The 17,913-nt window shown below is 35.7% G+C and overlaps 1 protein-coding gene across 2 annotated transcripts in view; it reads right to left on the reverse strand.

The window, feature by feature from the left end:
* Positions 1–17,913, reverse strand: part of TOX (thymocyte selection associated high mobility group box) — a 336,399-nt gene that overhangs the window by 140,320 nt on the left and 178,166 nt on the right. For both annotated transcript variants that reach the window (XM_073679334.1, XM_073679335.1), the window contains one exon: positions 12,239–12,481. In XM_073679334.1, the coding sequence (XP_073535435.1) occupies positions 12,239–12,481 (243 nt within the window). The remainder of the gene's footprint in view (positions 1–12,238; positions 12,482–17,913) is intronic.

Genomic DNA, 17,913 nt, shown 5'->3' on the forward strand with positions numbered 1-17,913 from the left:
ATAATCAGTCATGTTTGAAGTCGTAGCTTATAATTGGTAGGTTTTGATAACAATGATTAATAGTGAAAATCAGCAGTCACAAGAGTTCTTATGTCATTACGGTGATCATTATGAATATCCCTGTGTTAGATACAATTGTTTAAAGGTAACTACATATTCTTAAATATGTCTCAATTAACTAGAATTTCCATAGCATGTATAAATGAACTGAACTTCACTAATTACAACTGGCAGGTTCCAATATGATTGATTATAGTTGGTGAGTTGTGATGTTGTCACTTTTAATTAGTATGATAGGATACTAATAAAAATTAAGTGACCAGTGACTCATATAGTCAATGGGGGCCTCATAGCAAAGATAAAATTTAGATCCTTTTCAGCTGCTACTTGACAAAAATATGCTACCATGTAACCACCCATACAGAATCTTCCGAGGCTCCCATCTCATTTCTATTAACATTTTATACCAGACATGGAAATAGGTATAAGATTAAATTGAAACGAGTCCGCTCTAGTCTGCCTTCATAGTAGATACATCTTAAATTCATATTAGAATTGTCTTCTTTTTGCTCAACTATGTAAAAAAATTGGACTGTGAATACTCTAAGTAAATAGTTTTGATATAATTTCTTTGAGGGTTTTTTTTACTTAAGTTTTTGTCTTGTCATTCTTTTTGCACTGGCAGATTTTGAGCCACATTAATTGAAATTGGTGCATAATGTTTTAAGAATTGCCACAAAGTTAAGCTTATTGTTTTGCTCGTTGGCACCTTTTTCAGACCAAAAACCTCACAAAGTATTTTTAATACACATTGAAAGTATTTTCAATACACATTAGTATTTAACTATGCAAAAAAAAAAAAACTACAGACTTTGGTGCATCATGACAATTCTGGAAACAATTCATGAAAAATTTAGCGACATTTTGAAAAGTTGCAAATGGTGAATTAGTTTAAAATATTTGATTAACCAAAACTATGTCCATAATGCTGAACAGAGAAAAAAACGCAGATGAAACCAAGTAAAGTCAATTAAAAAAAGCACAAATCAAAAAAGGTATAATAGAGATGATTTTGTAATTCAAATTCACCAGGATCGGTAAATTTTCAACAAGAATTAAACATTTGGTGAATTTATTTGGACTATGTACAAGCCCTTTTAATCTTTTTAATGCAAACATAGCCTTAGTAATTTCAAAGTGACCTAACCATAAAATTGGATGATAATTCTATTCCTCGTATTCCTCTTAGTGATTTGTGATTAGGTAAACCATTCTGTTAGAACAAAAACTCAAACTGATGGTGTCGCAGTCAGAGGTAACATCATCCTGCTGTGACTAAGAAGAGTGATCTGTCATATATTCCATAAAGACCTTCACATTATGTTTGCTGGAAGAAAAGAAGGCCGATTGTGGCCTAAGTTTGGCAATACTATTTTACAGATGGCTGGTTCAATTTTTGGTGGTGTCTTTGCTGTTGTTGGTTGCTTCCACATTTTTAGCTGTGGTATGGCTTTTTTATTATTTTACACTAACCAGTCCATTGCCATTGCAACTTTTTCTTTTACCATACATTTTTAACAACACTATAATTAACTTTTTACAATATTCATAACCCAAATTATTCAACCATTACCAAAAATGACATAATAAGAAATCCTAGTTAGGTAGGTACTTGTACAGAAAGCAAAAGGTGGCAGCAGCCCACAGTATAAATGCAGCATGTACAGTTGTCATATTGGACAAGTAAAACAGGTGTGCAAAATCAAACATGCACAATTAGACGTCTACATAATTTTTTTTTTTTTTCAAGAAAATTGAACTCTCTTCCCAAAAATGAGAAAATGAGAAATGCTAGATAGGTACACAATCAAAAAGCCAGAAACTGCAATAGAGTGCTGTATTGGTGTAGCATGTAAGAATGTGAAATTTGCAGTGGACAGTCTCAGCTATGGATTTAAAGGGAATGTGTCACCCCTCTAGGAGGGGTCTGCTTGGCATCCCCAGGATGCCAAGCCTCTGGAAAACAGACTTTATAAAACCAGATTTCTCTGCTATCAGACCTCTGCTAAGGGCCATACAGGTATGTATAGATTTACTTTTCTATCACCTGTATGCCCATAGTAGAGGTCTGATATCGCCCAGGGGGATGACACATTCCCTTTAAGGGAATTTTTATTTTGTATTTTTTTTTTTTTTAATTATTCCTTCCTTCTCAAAAATAATCGCACTCAAAATGCAAAAACTCAGCAAAGTCACTTGTGACAAGCAAGCATGCCGTCTCACACTGATTTCAGATTTATTTTCAGTAAAAAATATTGTGCTGTCTTGCTGCTTCTTTCTAGTACAGAAAACTGGCATAAAACACATTGAGAAGTCACAAAATACAAAGTTTTGGGCATCTCTGTCAAAAAAGGTGGAGCTGAGAAGGAGCTTGGATGGTCACACCCCCCATTAAATTCACTTAAAATCAGTTACTACAATCTTTAACCGAGTAAAATTTCTGGCGAGACGCATGGAGGAGCATGCACCTCTTAATAAATTTGGCGCATCTTATTCCTTTATGCCCATTATTAAGACTGGGATATGCAACACCAGACTTAATGAATCTGGGTGTATGAGTGAAGAGAAAAAATGTGTAATTCAGCTGCGGTAAGACAGATGCCATCTACACTTTATTACTGATCAATCCCACTGCTGCTGCTGGTACCTCTCCTATCTATTTTCTCCTATCAATTTAATCTATGTATTATTCGCAGACTATTACTCTCATTTTCTTCAGTGTTGCAATTATACAATACTTATTGTCTTCAGTATTTGTCCAATGTTTTAGGGTTTTCTCTTCCTATCTGTACTTCTAAGCTTTGAGCTCTGACATCCTCTCATTATCCTAAAATCACCCTAAAATGGCTGCTGCATTCCCTGGTTTGACTTTTATACAGGCTATCAAAGTCCCTCCTGATTGCTGTACCATGTGATACGATAACTGTAACGCATTAGGGGTAGCTCACGTGGTTGTGCCTAAGGTCATGTCAGCCTTCTGTGACTAATGCAATCTTCTACAATATGTAAAAAAGCGGCATGTATTTTATTGGCAATTTGTGCATATCGAATCGCAAGCTGTTCAAATTTACTGGGACCTGCGATTTTCATAAAATTAAACTCAAATTTGATTCGTCTTAATCAATTCGATCATCTCTAATGAATAAGTCATATTTCTACTATTTTCACTACAGAAAAAAGGAAAAGCACTGATAAATTGACCTCTATGTTTTTGGTCAATTTTTTGGTGTCAAAGCTCCAGAATGGCTCAATATTCCCTACAATTAACATTAGTACATAATGTGTCTCATATTTAATGTTGTAGAATAAATACTTTAATAATTAATAAAATAAATTACATGTTTAATGCCATAAGCCACACCTTTCCTCTAAGAATAATATCATTCCTACAATTGTATTATTTGTTCGTAAATGCCGAGTGATCTCAGATTAATTCATTTTAGCATAATTATTTTTTTCAAAGCTAAAGGCAAGGATTTATTTCGACCTCCAGAGCACAATATGTTTGCATATACTTAGCCTAAAATAATGCTATTGAAATAATTGCTGTGTAGAATTAAAAAGAAAAAAGGGACGATCACATTTCTAAAATAATATATATCTGAGGCTACAATGTGTGGCAAATAAACCAGATGAACAATATAATTTATCAGAGTAGAAAGAGAAAAGCTAAACGTGACCCACCTTGCTGGAGGTCACAACCAATAACCATTTGTGAAGATGAAAATGGCCTGACTGAAACATAAAATGCAAATGACTGTTTTCTAGAGATTTGGAGTCAACGTTACTATTTGATTTTAGACATATGTAATTGTGATTCACAAACACTTTATGTATATATGAATTAAATCGCTTAAAGAATTTTTATTTATTTTTTTGTATGCTGTAATACTATGTCTGTACTAGTAATGCTTAAAAAAATTACAGGCGCATACATACACAAACATTGAGAGGGAAGCAGAAAAAAGAGAGAACTGTATAAAATGGTTAATGCTGAAAATCATCAGTTTAATGAAAAACAGCTCTGGAGCAGAAGCAGTTGCTCTAAAATCCTTCTATCGAAGTAATCCACAACATTGGAAATTTCAAACACGTTAATGAAGTAGGCCAGTCCGGTAGTAATTCTTACACATATCTATACTGAAAAATTCTAGGTGTTACGACTATTTTTATTTCTTGGACTTTAAGTCAAATTCCAAACAAACTTTGTTTTCAGTCCTTCCAATTTCCATTTTTTTTGGGTCATTCCATTAAGCAATAGATGACAGGACATTTTTCCTAAGTATTGTCTTGTACCATCCAAGATTAATAATTCATTTAAACAATACATATGATCTAACAACAAAGAGCGCCTCTACGATTGGTATGGCTGCCCATTGAGTTCTGGGCTAAAGCACTGCCAAACACCAGACACACCCAAAGGACAAAGGAGGTGGTTCTAGAAAATATCATGTACACCCTTTATAATTTCTATAATTTATTTATTTTTTTCCTTTTACGACACTACCTCAATCATATCAAGACGTTATTATGACATCTTAAACAATTATAGAATTGACTGAAGTAGGTGTGTAGATATCAACGGAAGTTTAAGGTGTTAATTCTATATTCTCCATTTATCCTTTGTATATCAATGTAAAATTTATATATAAATGGGAAAATAAAAAAAAATGGAAGAGAGTAAATGACTGTGAGATCTAAAAATCTAGAAAGAAAATGTAAAATATAGAAATCTTTGGCTAATTTTATGAAGAGCATGTAATTCTGATTTAAACATATGGTTTTGTAAGTTTGTCTTCATTACTGGTATAGTTAGAAAAAAAAAGTCACAATAAAAGATTTAAAGAAAATGTAATTTACAATATTCCAAGAACCCTTGCACTATGAAATATCTTATGTTTCACCATGACACTTGAAGAGCAGTGAATTATTATAAAATGAGTCTCTACAGTGTATTAATCAGAATTTTTGCTTTAAGTTTATGACTAATTACAACCAAACTTTCTTATATTTAATGTACATTGTTATTCAATTGATTTATCTAGAGGTGCATGAGGGCCTGTTTAGAATCTCTGTAATGTCCATATTCCTGTATTAATGTAAACTAATTTGTTACCGTTTTGTTTTTCTTTACAGAAATGTTCGATAGACCTTTCATGTTATAGACCAATAAATACATTGATCCCCAATTAAACAAATTTGTCCTTTATTTCTTTTAATTCATTGTCATTCATTGGTTTATATATTTACCTGAATCATTATACATTAAAATTCTGGGATACCTTGAATGAACTATAGAGATTAGGGTGTAAAGGTGTCATTTTGGGTTGTGGCTTATTATAGAATGCAACTATCTGTCCTTGGTTTTATTTCATGACTATGACTCACTCATATTTAGTGTTCACTCTAAGATCTGCTATAGATTCGGAGGGTTTAACAATAGCTTGTATTCTAGCATTTCTTAGGGCTATCTATTAAATTGTGAAGATCATCGACAGCTTATTTTGTCAATGTAAAACTATTAGATTTGGGAGTCATGACAAATTGCACTTTCATACATTGAAGTATGTATTCTATTTGTCATAACAACAATGGGAGTCTGCATTCTGAGAATACTACGGATAACTAGATCAAAGAAGTTGGGGTATTTTTTATAGTTATGCCCCTTCTGCCCCTCTTACAGTAGTTTTACTCAGGAACGAAACCCTTGGGCCATTACAAACTAAAAAGATATCATTAGGAGCCAAATGGGGGCAATTCTCTGAAAAGCAACACAATATCTAGTGATAAGTAGGGTTCATAGAGTCTATACCATCAATTAAAGATCATAATGTGTTCAAGAATTGATATCAATTTTAATAATTTATCATGAACAATCTGTTTATACTACCTCTGTCTGATCTAAATGTTTAAGATTTTACCGAAATATTTCCTCTTTGAATTAGCATTCCAGCTATTTTATTTTTGTTCCAACTATAAAGCTAACTAACTCTTCTTGTTCCTAAGTATGCATTTCTATGCAACTAAAGCTATCATTTCAGCTTTCTGAAAGAGATCAGTGATATAATAAGTGAGTTTGTAGAATGATAAGTTATGAAATTTGCCTATATTATCTGTGCAAAATCTCCAGTCGATAATATGAGATGCAGCATTAATCTATCTTCCCTGCAGCTAGTAGCAGCTGACAGAAATAAACCTATCACAAGCAGGAGGCAGGGATTGCAGCTGCATCATGTAGAATACATGAAGTATGGATTGAAGCTGCATCACATAGGATATACTGAAACTTTGCAGCTGGAAGCTGAATCACATAAGATACTTTTAGAGTCTGTGGTTCGAGTTAGAGGACAATGGTTCTATGTCACTAGTCTATCACGTGCTACTATTACATAGGACTCAGGGCTAAGCCAGTGTGATGAGACTTTGTTCCCTTTATGAAGGAAGAGACATCAGGGGAAATGGAGTCTGCCACAGCAAAACAATATCAAAAGGAAAGAAGACATGAACAAGGCAGGCAACCAAGAAATGCAAATTGACTCAAGCAGGTAGAGACAAGGCATAAACAAGCTCCTCAACATTTTAATAATTGCCAATGCTGATCTACATAGGCAGACTGTGGAGATATGCTTTATATTAATTTGAACTATTATCTAACATTTTGTGTTACATAAAGTCAGAGATATAGATGATTCCAATGGGTTCACAAACTTTCAAACCTTTCATTTCAAATACAAGTCTAAAAGCATCAGACTCAAGAACCCATAAACACTGTGAATGGCAAATTAAAACAACTATGGCCAAAGACGCACAAGGAATCAGCAGAATTACTATTTGTTTCGGATGTCATATCAGATTTTTCTTTGTACAAACTTATTGAATAGAATGGAATAATTTCTAAAATAAAAGGCTTGACTGATAAAGCTATGATAAATTGTGCAAAGAATATCTAATTATTCATTGCCTTTATCCCCCTGTCACATTGTTTAAAAGAATTTCTTTTTACACAATGTGACATCCATTTCATTTCAGACTAATGCTTGCGTTATTTGATATTGAAGTAATTAGACTTGACATCATCTATTCTTTACTGTCCTAAAAGAACTTCCAGACGGGTCTGCTGTTATGTTTTATGCATTACAGGAGCAAAATGCCACAATATTTTGGAAATTTTTCTCCAGAAACCAGTAATCAAATTGTTTGTAATCAAATTTTCTGAGGAGCTTTGAAAGCAACATTATTCAATATGCTACTGATTCTTTTCTGTAATAGCAACATAGTGTATTAGAAATGCATGCGGCTTTAATACATCTCCATTTGCTGATTTACAGCATTCCCAATAGACCCACGGAATAAAAATTACTTTCCATCCATAGGCACTGCACGAAGCATATGTATGTGCTGCTTGTCAAAACAGTGATATTTGAGTACAAAGAAAATCAGCTCTGTCAGAGGAAAAACACAGCAATTAAAATACTCGCTTCAGTTCTTTGTTTCTTTTCTAACCTATTTGCATCATGGGAAAATGGCATGAGTTTGTCCTGAATAATAACCTAAACAAACAAAACAATATATTTCCGTACATTTATGTAATACAGAATTCTAAAAGGCACAATTTTAAATTTGGTTGTAATACCACATTTGATATACTTATGAATTGCAAAATGTATTATCAACTGTTAATGTATTATCAACTGTTTAAAGGGGGATGTTAGGTAATAAAAGGTCTATTTTTTTCTAGAAGACGCAAATTGCCTCTTCAGAGAGGAAGAGGACTAGAACTCTAGTGCCACCTATTGGAAGTAGCAATCCTAAAAGTCAATATCGACCCTTTAACAAGCCTTGCCATAAGACTTAGGATAAAAGCCAAACCTCTTTGAAGAGGCAATTTGCATATTTAATTTACCAGAGGGGCATTGCATGGCCTGTAAGTCTTCTCACAATGGCATGCCAGGCATGTCCCTCTCCAAAAGGAGAAACGTTACCACTTAGATACTTTTCTAGAAGAGGTACTTCTTCAGTCTATGGGTTGGGATAAAAGATGAGTGACTAGATTGGAGGTGAACCCAATTTGTCTTAAATTTCATAAAACATTCATTTTTTAGATTTTCCTTGAACAAATCCAGAAAAATAGCAGCCATCTGAAAGCCATTTTGCTAGATTCAAAGGACCGGTAAGGGTTTTTAAAAAAAAAAAAAAAAATCATTCCACTCTCTGGCCTTCACCCACAGTTCCCCATCTAGTCCTTACAATTCTGGTCCGGACTTGTCTTCACTGATCTTCGGTCATTATCTTTACAGATTCAGTCTACACTATGGCACCTCATGCATGTCAGAGTATTAAGCGAGTCCTCACATCAGTGACTGGGCATCACACGATGTTATGATAAGCGCTGTTCCACAACGTCATGACATTGCAAGACAAGCTAAGTGCCATTGGTGCCAGAGAGTGGACTGGAACTGTGAAGATGAAGACTGGATGGAACTGTAAGTATCGGGAGGATTTCTGTGTAAGGAAGTGGAATATTTTTTATAATTTTTATATGTTTTTTATACTCTGGGGTCTGAAAAGAGCATAATAAGAAACAGTTGATTCACATAAAATATATTTCTTCTGAATCAAATTTCCCAGATGAATTTGAGCGAGTTTACCAGATTCAAATTTCAGTAGATTTGCTAATCCTTAGTTGGAATAAGTTTTGCAGTTCAGCATGTGTCAATTAAACTGAGATGAACTGCAATACTAGATACATGGCTTTTGGAATAAAAAGGGAACCACTTTTTCTGCAAGTCTTGATAACCCCTGTATATCCATGTAAAAAGGAAAGGCCAATTGCCAATTGGTTTTATAGTGACAGAGAAAATTTCAGCAATATTTTGAATAATCTACAAAAGAACAAAGAAATGTTTGTAATTATCTCTAGTACCCAAGCCTTTTAACTATAATCAGGGGGCACCCATAATGTCTAAAAGAAAACTTTTTTTAAGCTTTTTTAAGGGAAGTAAGAGCACTAAGGGCACTAAGGGAAGTAAGACTGTACACATGCTTATTGATGGGCATTGATGGGCATAGTGAAAGATAACTAGCTGTTTGATTTTTTTTTGCCTCCTTGAGCCAACAGGCTTTGCAACAGGGCAACCCCTTTAATGTAAAATACATATTAAACTTGAAGGGATTTTCTCAGACTTTGCTATTGATTATTTATCTTTTCGATGGACCACCATTATTAAAAATGGTGGAGGTCCAAATTTCTGCAACAACACAGAACAGCTGACTGAAGGGGCAATGGCACTCTGATTGCCACTTGCTCTTCAATGTTCACGAGCCACAGCACTGTATATTTGAAGAGGCTATTGCTGGCATTGGCAGCTCTTTCCAGATCTGTTTAATTGAATGGGACTCAGCTGAAATATCACGCAAAATCACTGCAAAATGTATGGAATTCAGTTGGTCATGGAGTGTCATGGGAGTTGGAGCCACACGAGTCTGATATTGATAGAATATCCCAAGGAGGAGAAGGGTGTCTTGTCGGAACTCAACAGCCTCGTAAGCATATTGTCAGATGTGTAACACCAGCCTAACATTGGAAAAAGATTCATAAGTTCAAAATGGATCTGAAAACCCTTTTGAACCTATGAGTCTTTTTCCAACATTAGGCTGGTGTCACACATCTGATAATATTTTACAAGGCTGTTGAGTTTGGACAAGACACCATCCTCCAGCCTGGACATGGCAGTTCTGTACTTACTGTGAAATCGGCCTTACTGTGTAAATTGCTCTTTATGACGTCAGTGTATACTAGGACTATAATTTATTTTAGGTTACATTAATGATTAGTAAATATATTTGTATTACCACATATGGACAGTATAAAATACAATATCAAATACTAAGCAATCTAATTTAATAGTATAACACTGTACATTCTTATAAATGGCCTAAGGGAGTTTTAATCACATTGCTTATACAAAATAGGTTTTCCTAATGAATCACGACATTCACAAAGAAACTACTTACAGTCGTGTAAAAAAGTAATGATACCCCATGTAAGGTTTTCACATACATAATGCATGCCTTATTATAAAATATTGAATGCACAGTTCATAGGAATATATAATGTGATCCATCACAATGTATCCATGTATCGGATGTGCAAGTAGATAAGTCGATCTTATTCAGACAACCCCAAGCCCATGTACAGGCTTAAAAAAAGGTTTGTGAATATGTCTATGTAAAGCTTTTACCCTGAGAAAGGGTTGCTAAGGAAACTGCCAAATAGCGGAATTGTCATGTTATTTATCTCCCAATCCAGAAGTTTCTTCTACAGTAAAACATTAACAATCTGACTATTGGAAGATTCCGCATTCATAAAATATCTTTTTATTTCACATTAACACTCATGTGAAGATTGAAGATGGGAAATATTGAAAATAACCATTACCTAATTAGTGAAAACTTATCGAAATCTCAAGTACTATCAGTGATTAGTCTATGGGAATGGTAATAAATACCCAAATGTAAGCAATTAGAATCTCAAACAATTCATGAAAAATAGTTGTGATTTTTCCATATATTCTTTTCCACACATTATGAAATTAACGTCCATTACCTGTCCATCGTATAACAAAAATCAACGGCACACCATCGTTTACATTTCAAAGATTCTTTGTATCAAAAAATATCAGTATACATCCATCTTACAGTTTCAATATTTAGACTTTCATCACGTTGTAAAAAATCCAAAATGGCAAGGAGTGGGTGAGAAAAAGGAGTAGGACTCCCAAAACATTGCCCAGGTTAAGGGCATTCTGTCTCTGATATCGCGTATCTGCCCAACCTAAATTGGACCAAAGTTTCTGCCTCGTCCACACCTTAGCATTTTGGATTTTTTACACTATAGTGAAAGTCCAAGTATTGAACTGTAAGATGGGTCACTTAGTGAAAATGTTAACAGTAAATTGTAAAATTGATAGTATTTACAAACATTAGCCGATAATACCCATTTATGAAAATGGGAATAACCCTTTAAATACAGCTAAATGTCTAAGATCTTTGGCAAAAATTAGGGACATAGACAGACAGTAAGGGGTGTCTCGAAATTGGCAAGAGAAATCACTGAACTTCCAACATGACAGCTCTAGGAAAAATAGAAATGGATGCTGACTACTGCAATATGTAACTGTTAGCTTCATGAAGACTAGAAACAAACCTAAAAGGAAGTTGAAATGAGTCCTCCTGTTGTGATGTTCAACAATATTCCACAAATTCACAACTATTTGGGTAAAATTCACATAAAAAAACTTTTAATAATCTTTTAATTAGCTTCTTATTGCTTTCAGTGCTCATGTTGCTATTATTTTTTACATGTTTTTAATGTGGAAAAAAAGCTAGATGTAAATTATCAAGCCATTTCTGCCTGAAAAAAACTCCACGATTGACCGGTAAACGATAAGAAGCAGAAAAATAGTCTAATTAACAAAAACTGCATCAAAACCCAACCCATAAATGACATGTTTTCTGATGTATTTTTGTAATGTAGATTATTCAGCCTGAAAAATCAAAGAAACTCTGTGTGAACATATCCTAAGACTGCGTTCAAATTTTGTTTGCCACAACGTTCAGTGGCTCATGTACGAACTCTGGCAAAACAGGATTCAGGCGCATGCGCCGACAGGGCCACTTACTACAGTGATGCAGATGGAGTGACAGTGCGCTCTGTCGTGCATTAATTTTGGCTGTATATGCTTAGTTGAGGCGGACAGCAGGACGTTGTCGACTATGTCTTAATGCCTCCAATAGGCATATATAAGGACAAAAATGATGCACGACAGAGCACACTGTCACTCCATCTGCATCACTGTAGTCAATGGCCCTGTCGGCACTTGCACCCGAATCCCGTTTTGCTGAGGTTCGGATGCAAGCCCTGGTGAAGCCACGAAACGTAGTAGGCAAACGCTATGTGAACCCAGCCTTAAACTACATTTAAAATATACCACATAGCACATGTAGGAAAAAATATTATATATTTTCTATGATAAAAAAACATACAATATATAATGTAATACATGCTATAATAAAACGTTACCCCCAAAAATATTTTTTTGAGACACCCACCCACTTTCCAGACTGTATGTAATAAATCAATAGGAACAACAGTCCATTTCTATAACATATCTCTTACCACTGAAAGGGAATTTGAGATTAGAGACCCTTCTTGGCTCAGCATGTTTGATACCGTAATCGCTGGCAAATCCATATTTTGTGGATGAAACTGAAGTAGACCATTCTGACTCATTGGATGACAAAGGGAGGAGTATCCTGATTCCGCCTCAGACAGAGGTACAAGCATGTGTTCTGGCATTGAAGGAGGTGTAATGGGTGGGATATTGAAGTCTTCATTCTCTAGACTGTGTCCAGGATAAGTCTGCAGAGTAAAAATACCAGATATATATTTATTCATGTATCATGGCAATCACAAACATACTGCACTTATTTTCCGAGTAAAGTTATTTTTACTCAATAAAAGCACAAGTTAAACCCTAATAGAAGATGGTGCTGCTTTTTTAGTGTTTTGTTTGGAACGCTATTCCCCCAAAGGCATAACAAAGTCTGGCATTTGTAGAATTTCCATTAGGCACAGTTTTCTCAAGAATCAAAAATCATTTAATAAATTCCTAGGGTCCCATTAAGATTCTTGCAGAGTCGTATTATTGCTGTATATCTTTTTCTCCAGGTCTGGAGAAAACAAATGTAATTTATAAAATCAACATTTGATCAGAAATGCTTTTACCGTACTGGCAAAAAACACGTGAAAGTTTTTATAAAAGCATCCCCTGATGGTGGAAATTTTAATGCTACACAGAATTTATATACACACAATACATTATACATTTAGAGGCCAGACTATTATGAGTTATAGGACCTTTTATTTGAAGCGGCTATTACACAGATCACTGGGAGGTATAAGAAGGTTGAATGTGAGACCATTCTGCAAATAGAGGGTATTACCAGGCTAAATTACATAATCAAGCAAACTTAGAACATCGGATGATTGGGCTCACTTTCTGGTGTGAGCAGAAATAAATCTGTTGGATTGGTGAATTATTCCAGAGCAGTAGCCGTTAGGACGTGATCACACAAGGCATCCACAATGTGGTTTTTTTTTGCTGTCATTTTAAAAAAAAATGATTAAAACACAATAATTTGACAGTAGTTACAGATTAATCACTGCACAAACATACATCGAGAACGCAGCCTTAAAGTTGTCAGAGGGTGGATCAGGAGATATGAAAAGAGAGACTGATCTCAAAGTTGGTGTTGATTAATTGCCCTTAGACGCTGAAGCTAAGCAGAATTACGTATATTGTAACATATTTAAAGTAACAAAAAGTCGTTCAACAAATTAAAGGGTTAATCTTATCTTCAAAGATGAGTATAAATGGAAAATACTTGTAAAAACAAACACGTTTCAAATTTACTATTTATTACATTTTCATAGAATGTAAGAGTTGGATGCATTGTGTCCAACCCCCTGCTCAATGCAGGATTCACTAAACCATCTCAACAGATGTCTGCCAGCCTCTATTTGAAGACTTCCATTGAAGGAGAACTCACCACCTCTCGTGGCCGCCTGTACCACTCATTGATCACCCTCACCCTCAAGAATTTTCTAACAGCTAATCTTTGTCTTCTCCCTTTCAGTTTCATTCCATAGCTTCTCGTGTTTTCATGTGCAAATGAGAATAAGGATGTTCCTTCTATACTGTGATATCCCTTGAGATATTTGTAGACAGTGTGACAGTCACTGGCAAAGTGCTCGAGGGGAGGTATGTTTCACTGAGGCTATTAGCTTCAGTGATTTGAAACTCAGAAGATTTGCTCCAGCACACTAAGTATTGAGAGGGGTTAAGCAGCCATTTTAAGGGCTGGGTTTTTGAGAACAACCATAGAGAGGGTAGGAGGTTGTTCTCCATATCTCCATCCCAGGGTGTGGTCTGGGGGTTAAATAGATGGCCTGCTGAGGTGTTAGTTGTTCAGGATGTCTGGAGAGACTAATTCCAGAGAGGAGCTGTTGTTTGTGCTGAAACTGAATCAGTGTTTTGCTAATACTGAGCAGGCAGATCCCCTCAGGTATATGGACTGTGATATATATTTACTTTTGTTTACCCATTATGTCAAGAAAGGCCTGTTTGTTTTAATGGACTTCACAGTGGCTTTTGCAGTTTTTAATTAAACCACTAAGCAACAGCGTTCCTGTGTCTACCTCCGTGTGCAGCTGAGTGTGCCGATCTACCACAACAGCTATTAAGTCTACTCTTAGATTTCTTTTTTGCAAGCTAAACATTCCCAGATCCTTTAACCATTCCTCATAGGACATAGTTTGCAGTTCGCTCACCATCCTGGATGGTCTTCTCTGTACTTGCTCCAGTTTTTCGATGTCTTTTTCAAAACGTGGTGCCCAAAACTGGACACAGTATTCCAGATGAGGTCAGACCAAGGAAGAGTAGAAGGGGATAATTACTTCACGTGATCTAGACTCTATGCTTCTCTTAATACATCCCAGAACTGTGTTTGCCTTTTTGCTGCTGCATCACACTTTTGACTCATGTGCAGTCTGTGATCAGTTTTCCTCAGATGCCAATTTTTTTCTTCTTTATTTTTTGTTTCCACCTCATTGTCTAGGGAACCTGACACCACTGTGATCTCGGAGGAGTGGACAAACATGTGCAGTACTTACTAACTCTTTTCTATAGAGCTTGAAAGCACTGCACTGAAGCTGGCTAAATTACTAAAGCATATGCTTAGCTCCTGATCCCAAAGCTGCTACAGTGCAACTGCACTTCCAATGCTGAAGAAAAAGCGGTCCAACAGAGCAGCATCAAGACCGCACAGTTTGGATCATCGGTGCGTCAATGTCACTTGTCCAAACTAACAATCAATCAGAAGCAAACATCTGCCAAGCAATAAGGAAGCCAAGAGGCCGGGGAGCGGTGTGCTTCTGAGGAGAGAAGATGGGGCAACCTCTCTGTTAAAAGGATACTTATATTAGACAGAATGCATAGACGCACTGCCGTAAGTAAATAGTCACACATGTAAAAAACAAAGGGTACTTAGTTAACTTTTTTATCAAAAAAGTGAAAAAGTTACCCCATCACGACAAGTCACTCTAGAAACTAGAGTTAGGGACCATCCTGATTGTGGACACCTTCTCTTGGTGGTTTTTGATAACAAAAAAATGTTAACTAAGTACCCTATGTTTTTTAAATGTGTTAATATTTACTTACCGCACTGTGCCTATGCATTATGTTATTATGTTTTTACGTCCACCTGTAAATTACACTTATCCTAACAGGCGTGCGGCCCCTGTTTTTGCTTCTCCATGTTTTAGACAGAGTGTACGTAGTGTTATGACAATACATTTGTGAGTCATACTGTGAAATTGCATACAGACGTTGTCACTGCAGCTCTGGATGTGAATGAAATATAAGGCATAATGTTAGAGCAGAATAATGACTGCAGCTCTGGATGTGAGTGGAATATAAGGAATAATGTAGGAGCAGAATAATGACTGCAGCTCTGGATGTTAATGGAATATAAGGAATAAAGTAAGAGCAGAATGATGACTGCAGCTCTGGATGTGAATGGAATATAAGGCATACTTTAAGAGAAAATAATGACTGCAGCTTTGGATGTGACTATAGTAAAAGATATGTTGTAACAGCAGAATGGTGACAGCAGCTCTGGATGTAACTAGAGTGCAGACATGATGTAACAGTGACTGCAGATTTAGATGTAATTAGAATATATAACATGATGCAATAGCTGGATGTTGGCTGTATCTCCGTGTGACTAGAGTAAAAGGCCTGGTGTGGCAGCAGAATTGTGCCTGCAGCTCTGGAGGTGACTGAAGTATAGACACAATGTAACAGCAGATTAGTGACCGCAGCTCTAGATGTGGCTAGAGCATAAGATGTGATGTAATAGCATGATGGTGACTGAAGCATGGCTTAACAGCCGGATGGTGGCTCCACTCTTGTGACGCACCTGAGCCACAGCCCATCAGTGTATTTGCACTGCACATGTCAGTACGTCTGCACTACAAGCATTGGTACAGAAAAAAAAAGATGCGCAATGTGGTCTTTTCTGCTGGACACTACGTATGGAAGAAAAGAGCGCCGGTGTCCTGCACACTGTCTGTGAATTTATGGACGGCTGGCAACCCAGCTTGATAGGTGAAGTCTAAGTTGCAAATGATTTGTCCCTACAAGACTTTGACATGTAAATCCGGTCTGTCTCTATAGATATATCTCATATTCATAAACAAGACTGATATAAATAATTAAGAAGCATGGCTCCTAAATAATAAATTATAATATGACATAAAATATATGCATGTGGTCTACTATGGGGTTGCATTCACACTAGTGCTAGACATTTGCATTATTTTTTCAGTTTATTTACACCAAACATGGAAACCAATCATAGAAAAAGACTGTTCTCATTCTACCTTTCCTTGAAATAATGAGAAAGCAAGCAAAGATGTCTCCAGCAGGACCAGGGTTGTATATATCTTGTTAAAACTTCACTTTTAATTTCATATTGTAAAAGCCAAGGATGAGTTACAAAATGAGCAATATAGCGGAATTCCATGAATAAGGTTTAGCCGAAACGCGTTGGAATGTGCTGTACTTAAGAGCCGCTATATTGTTCATTTTGTAACTCATCCTTGGCTTTTACAATATGAAATTAAAAGTGAAGTTTTAACAAGATATATACAACCCTGGTCCTGCTGGAGACATCTTTGCTTGTTTTCTCATTACTTGAACCTTGGTAGCCCATGACCTGGACGTCTCCGCTGCAAGACTTCGTTGGGACTGGATGAGTCTGGCTATTACCTGGTGAGCTGACATACGTTTTCCCTTTCCCTTTCCCTTTGTTTTTTTTATTTCCTTGAAATATGTTTTTGTTTTGGGTGAAAATAAGGCAGAAGAAGGGTCTCACTGAATGCAGATATTTATAAAAAATGATTGAACCCCTGTAAAATCTCAAAAATTAAACTGCTGGCCATTCTACTCAAGCGGACACCAATTCTACTTTTCTGTTTAAAAAGCTCTTTGGAGCTCCCTAATTCATGGCAGATTACAGTAAATAGCAGAGGTTTTCCTTTTTTTCTCTGTGTTTTGCCGGCATTTAATTCTCCAACATCTAATGTTATTAAATTAAATAGTTGTGAATATGTAATATACAGTACACCACCGAGCTCATTAAATACATATTTTACTTTGTAGACATTTAAATATTATGATAATGTGTTTCGCAGAGAACACTTTGAGAAGTTTAAATAGGATGAACCTTATCTTTAATTTCTGAATGGAGTACATTCACAATGAAGCGTCTTTTGTCTCAGCGTGACTTAGGCTCGATAGTTTCAGAACATAATGTATTACTGCTGAAACCTGGAGTCCATTACATAAATCATCTCAACTCTCAGCAAGAATTGTCCAACAGTGCCATTGATATGTTTAAGTCAATGATCCTGAAAACAACTTTTTGTCTTACTTCACATGTTCGACAACACTAATAGATCATCTTCATTTAAAAGCACTCAGCAGGCTAATTTATCAAGCCACAGTTATCAAAACCATATTATCTTTTAGTGCACAACTTTCTTTTTTATCTCTCATCAATTTTCTTTATTGAGACTTGTACGGATGGTTTCTTTTTTACACAGTGGAGCAGAATTGAGAAAAGAAATGGATATATACTCCAGCCGTAGAATAACTAGAGGATTCTTTGTATTTTATTCTTAAGACCCCATATACATTATACTAATGTTAACAAAACCCATCGCTATTG

The sequence above is a fragment of the Phyllobates terribilis genome, unplaced genomic scaffold (genome assembly GCF_046119375.1).
Source record: "Phyllobates terribilis strain yellow unplaced genomic scaffold, ASM4611937v1 Scaffold_4__5_contigs__length_816908805, whole genome shotgun sequence".
In the NCBI taxonomy this organism is placed as follows: Eukaryota; Metazoa; Chordata; class Amphibia; order Anura; family Dendrobatidae; genus Phyllobates; species Phyllobates terribilis.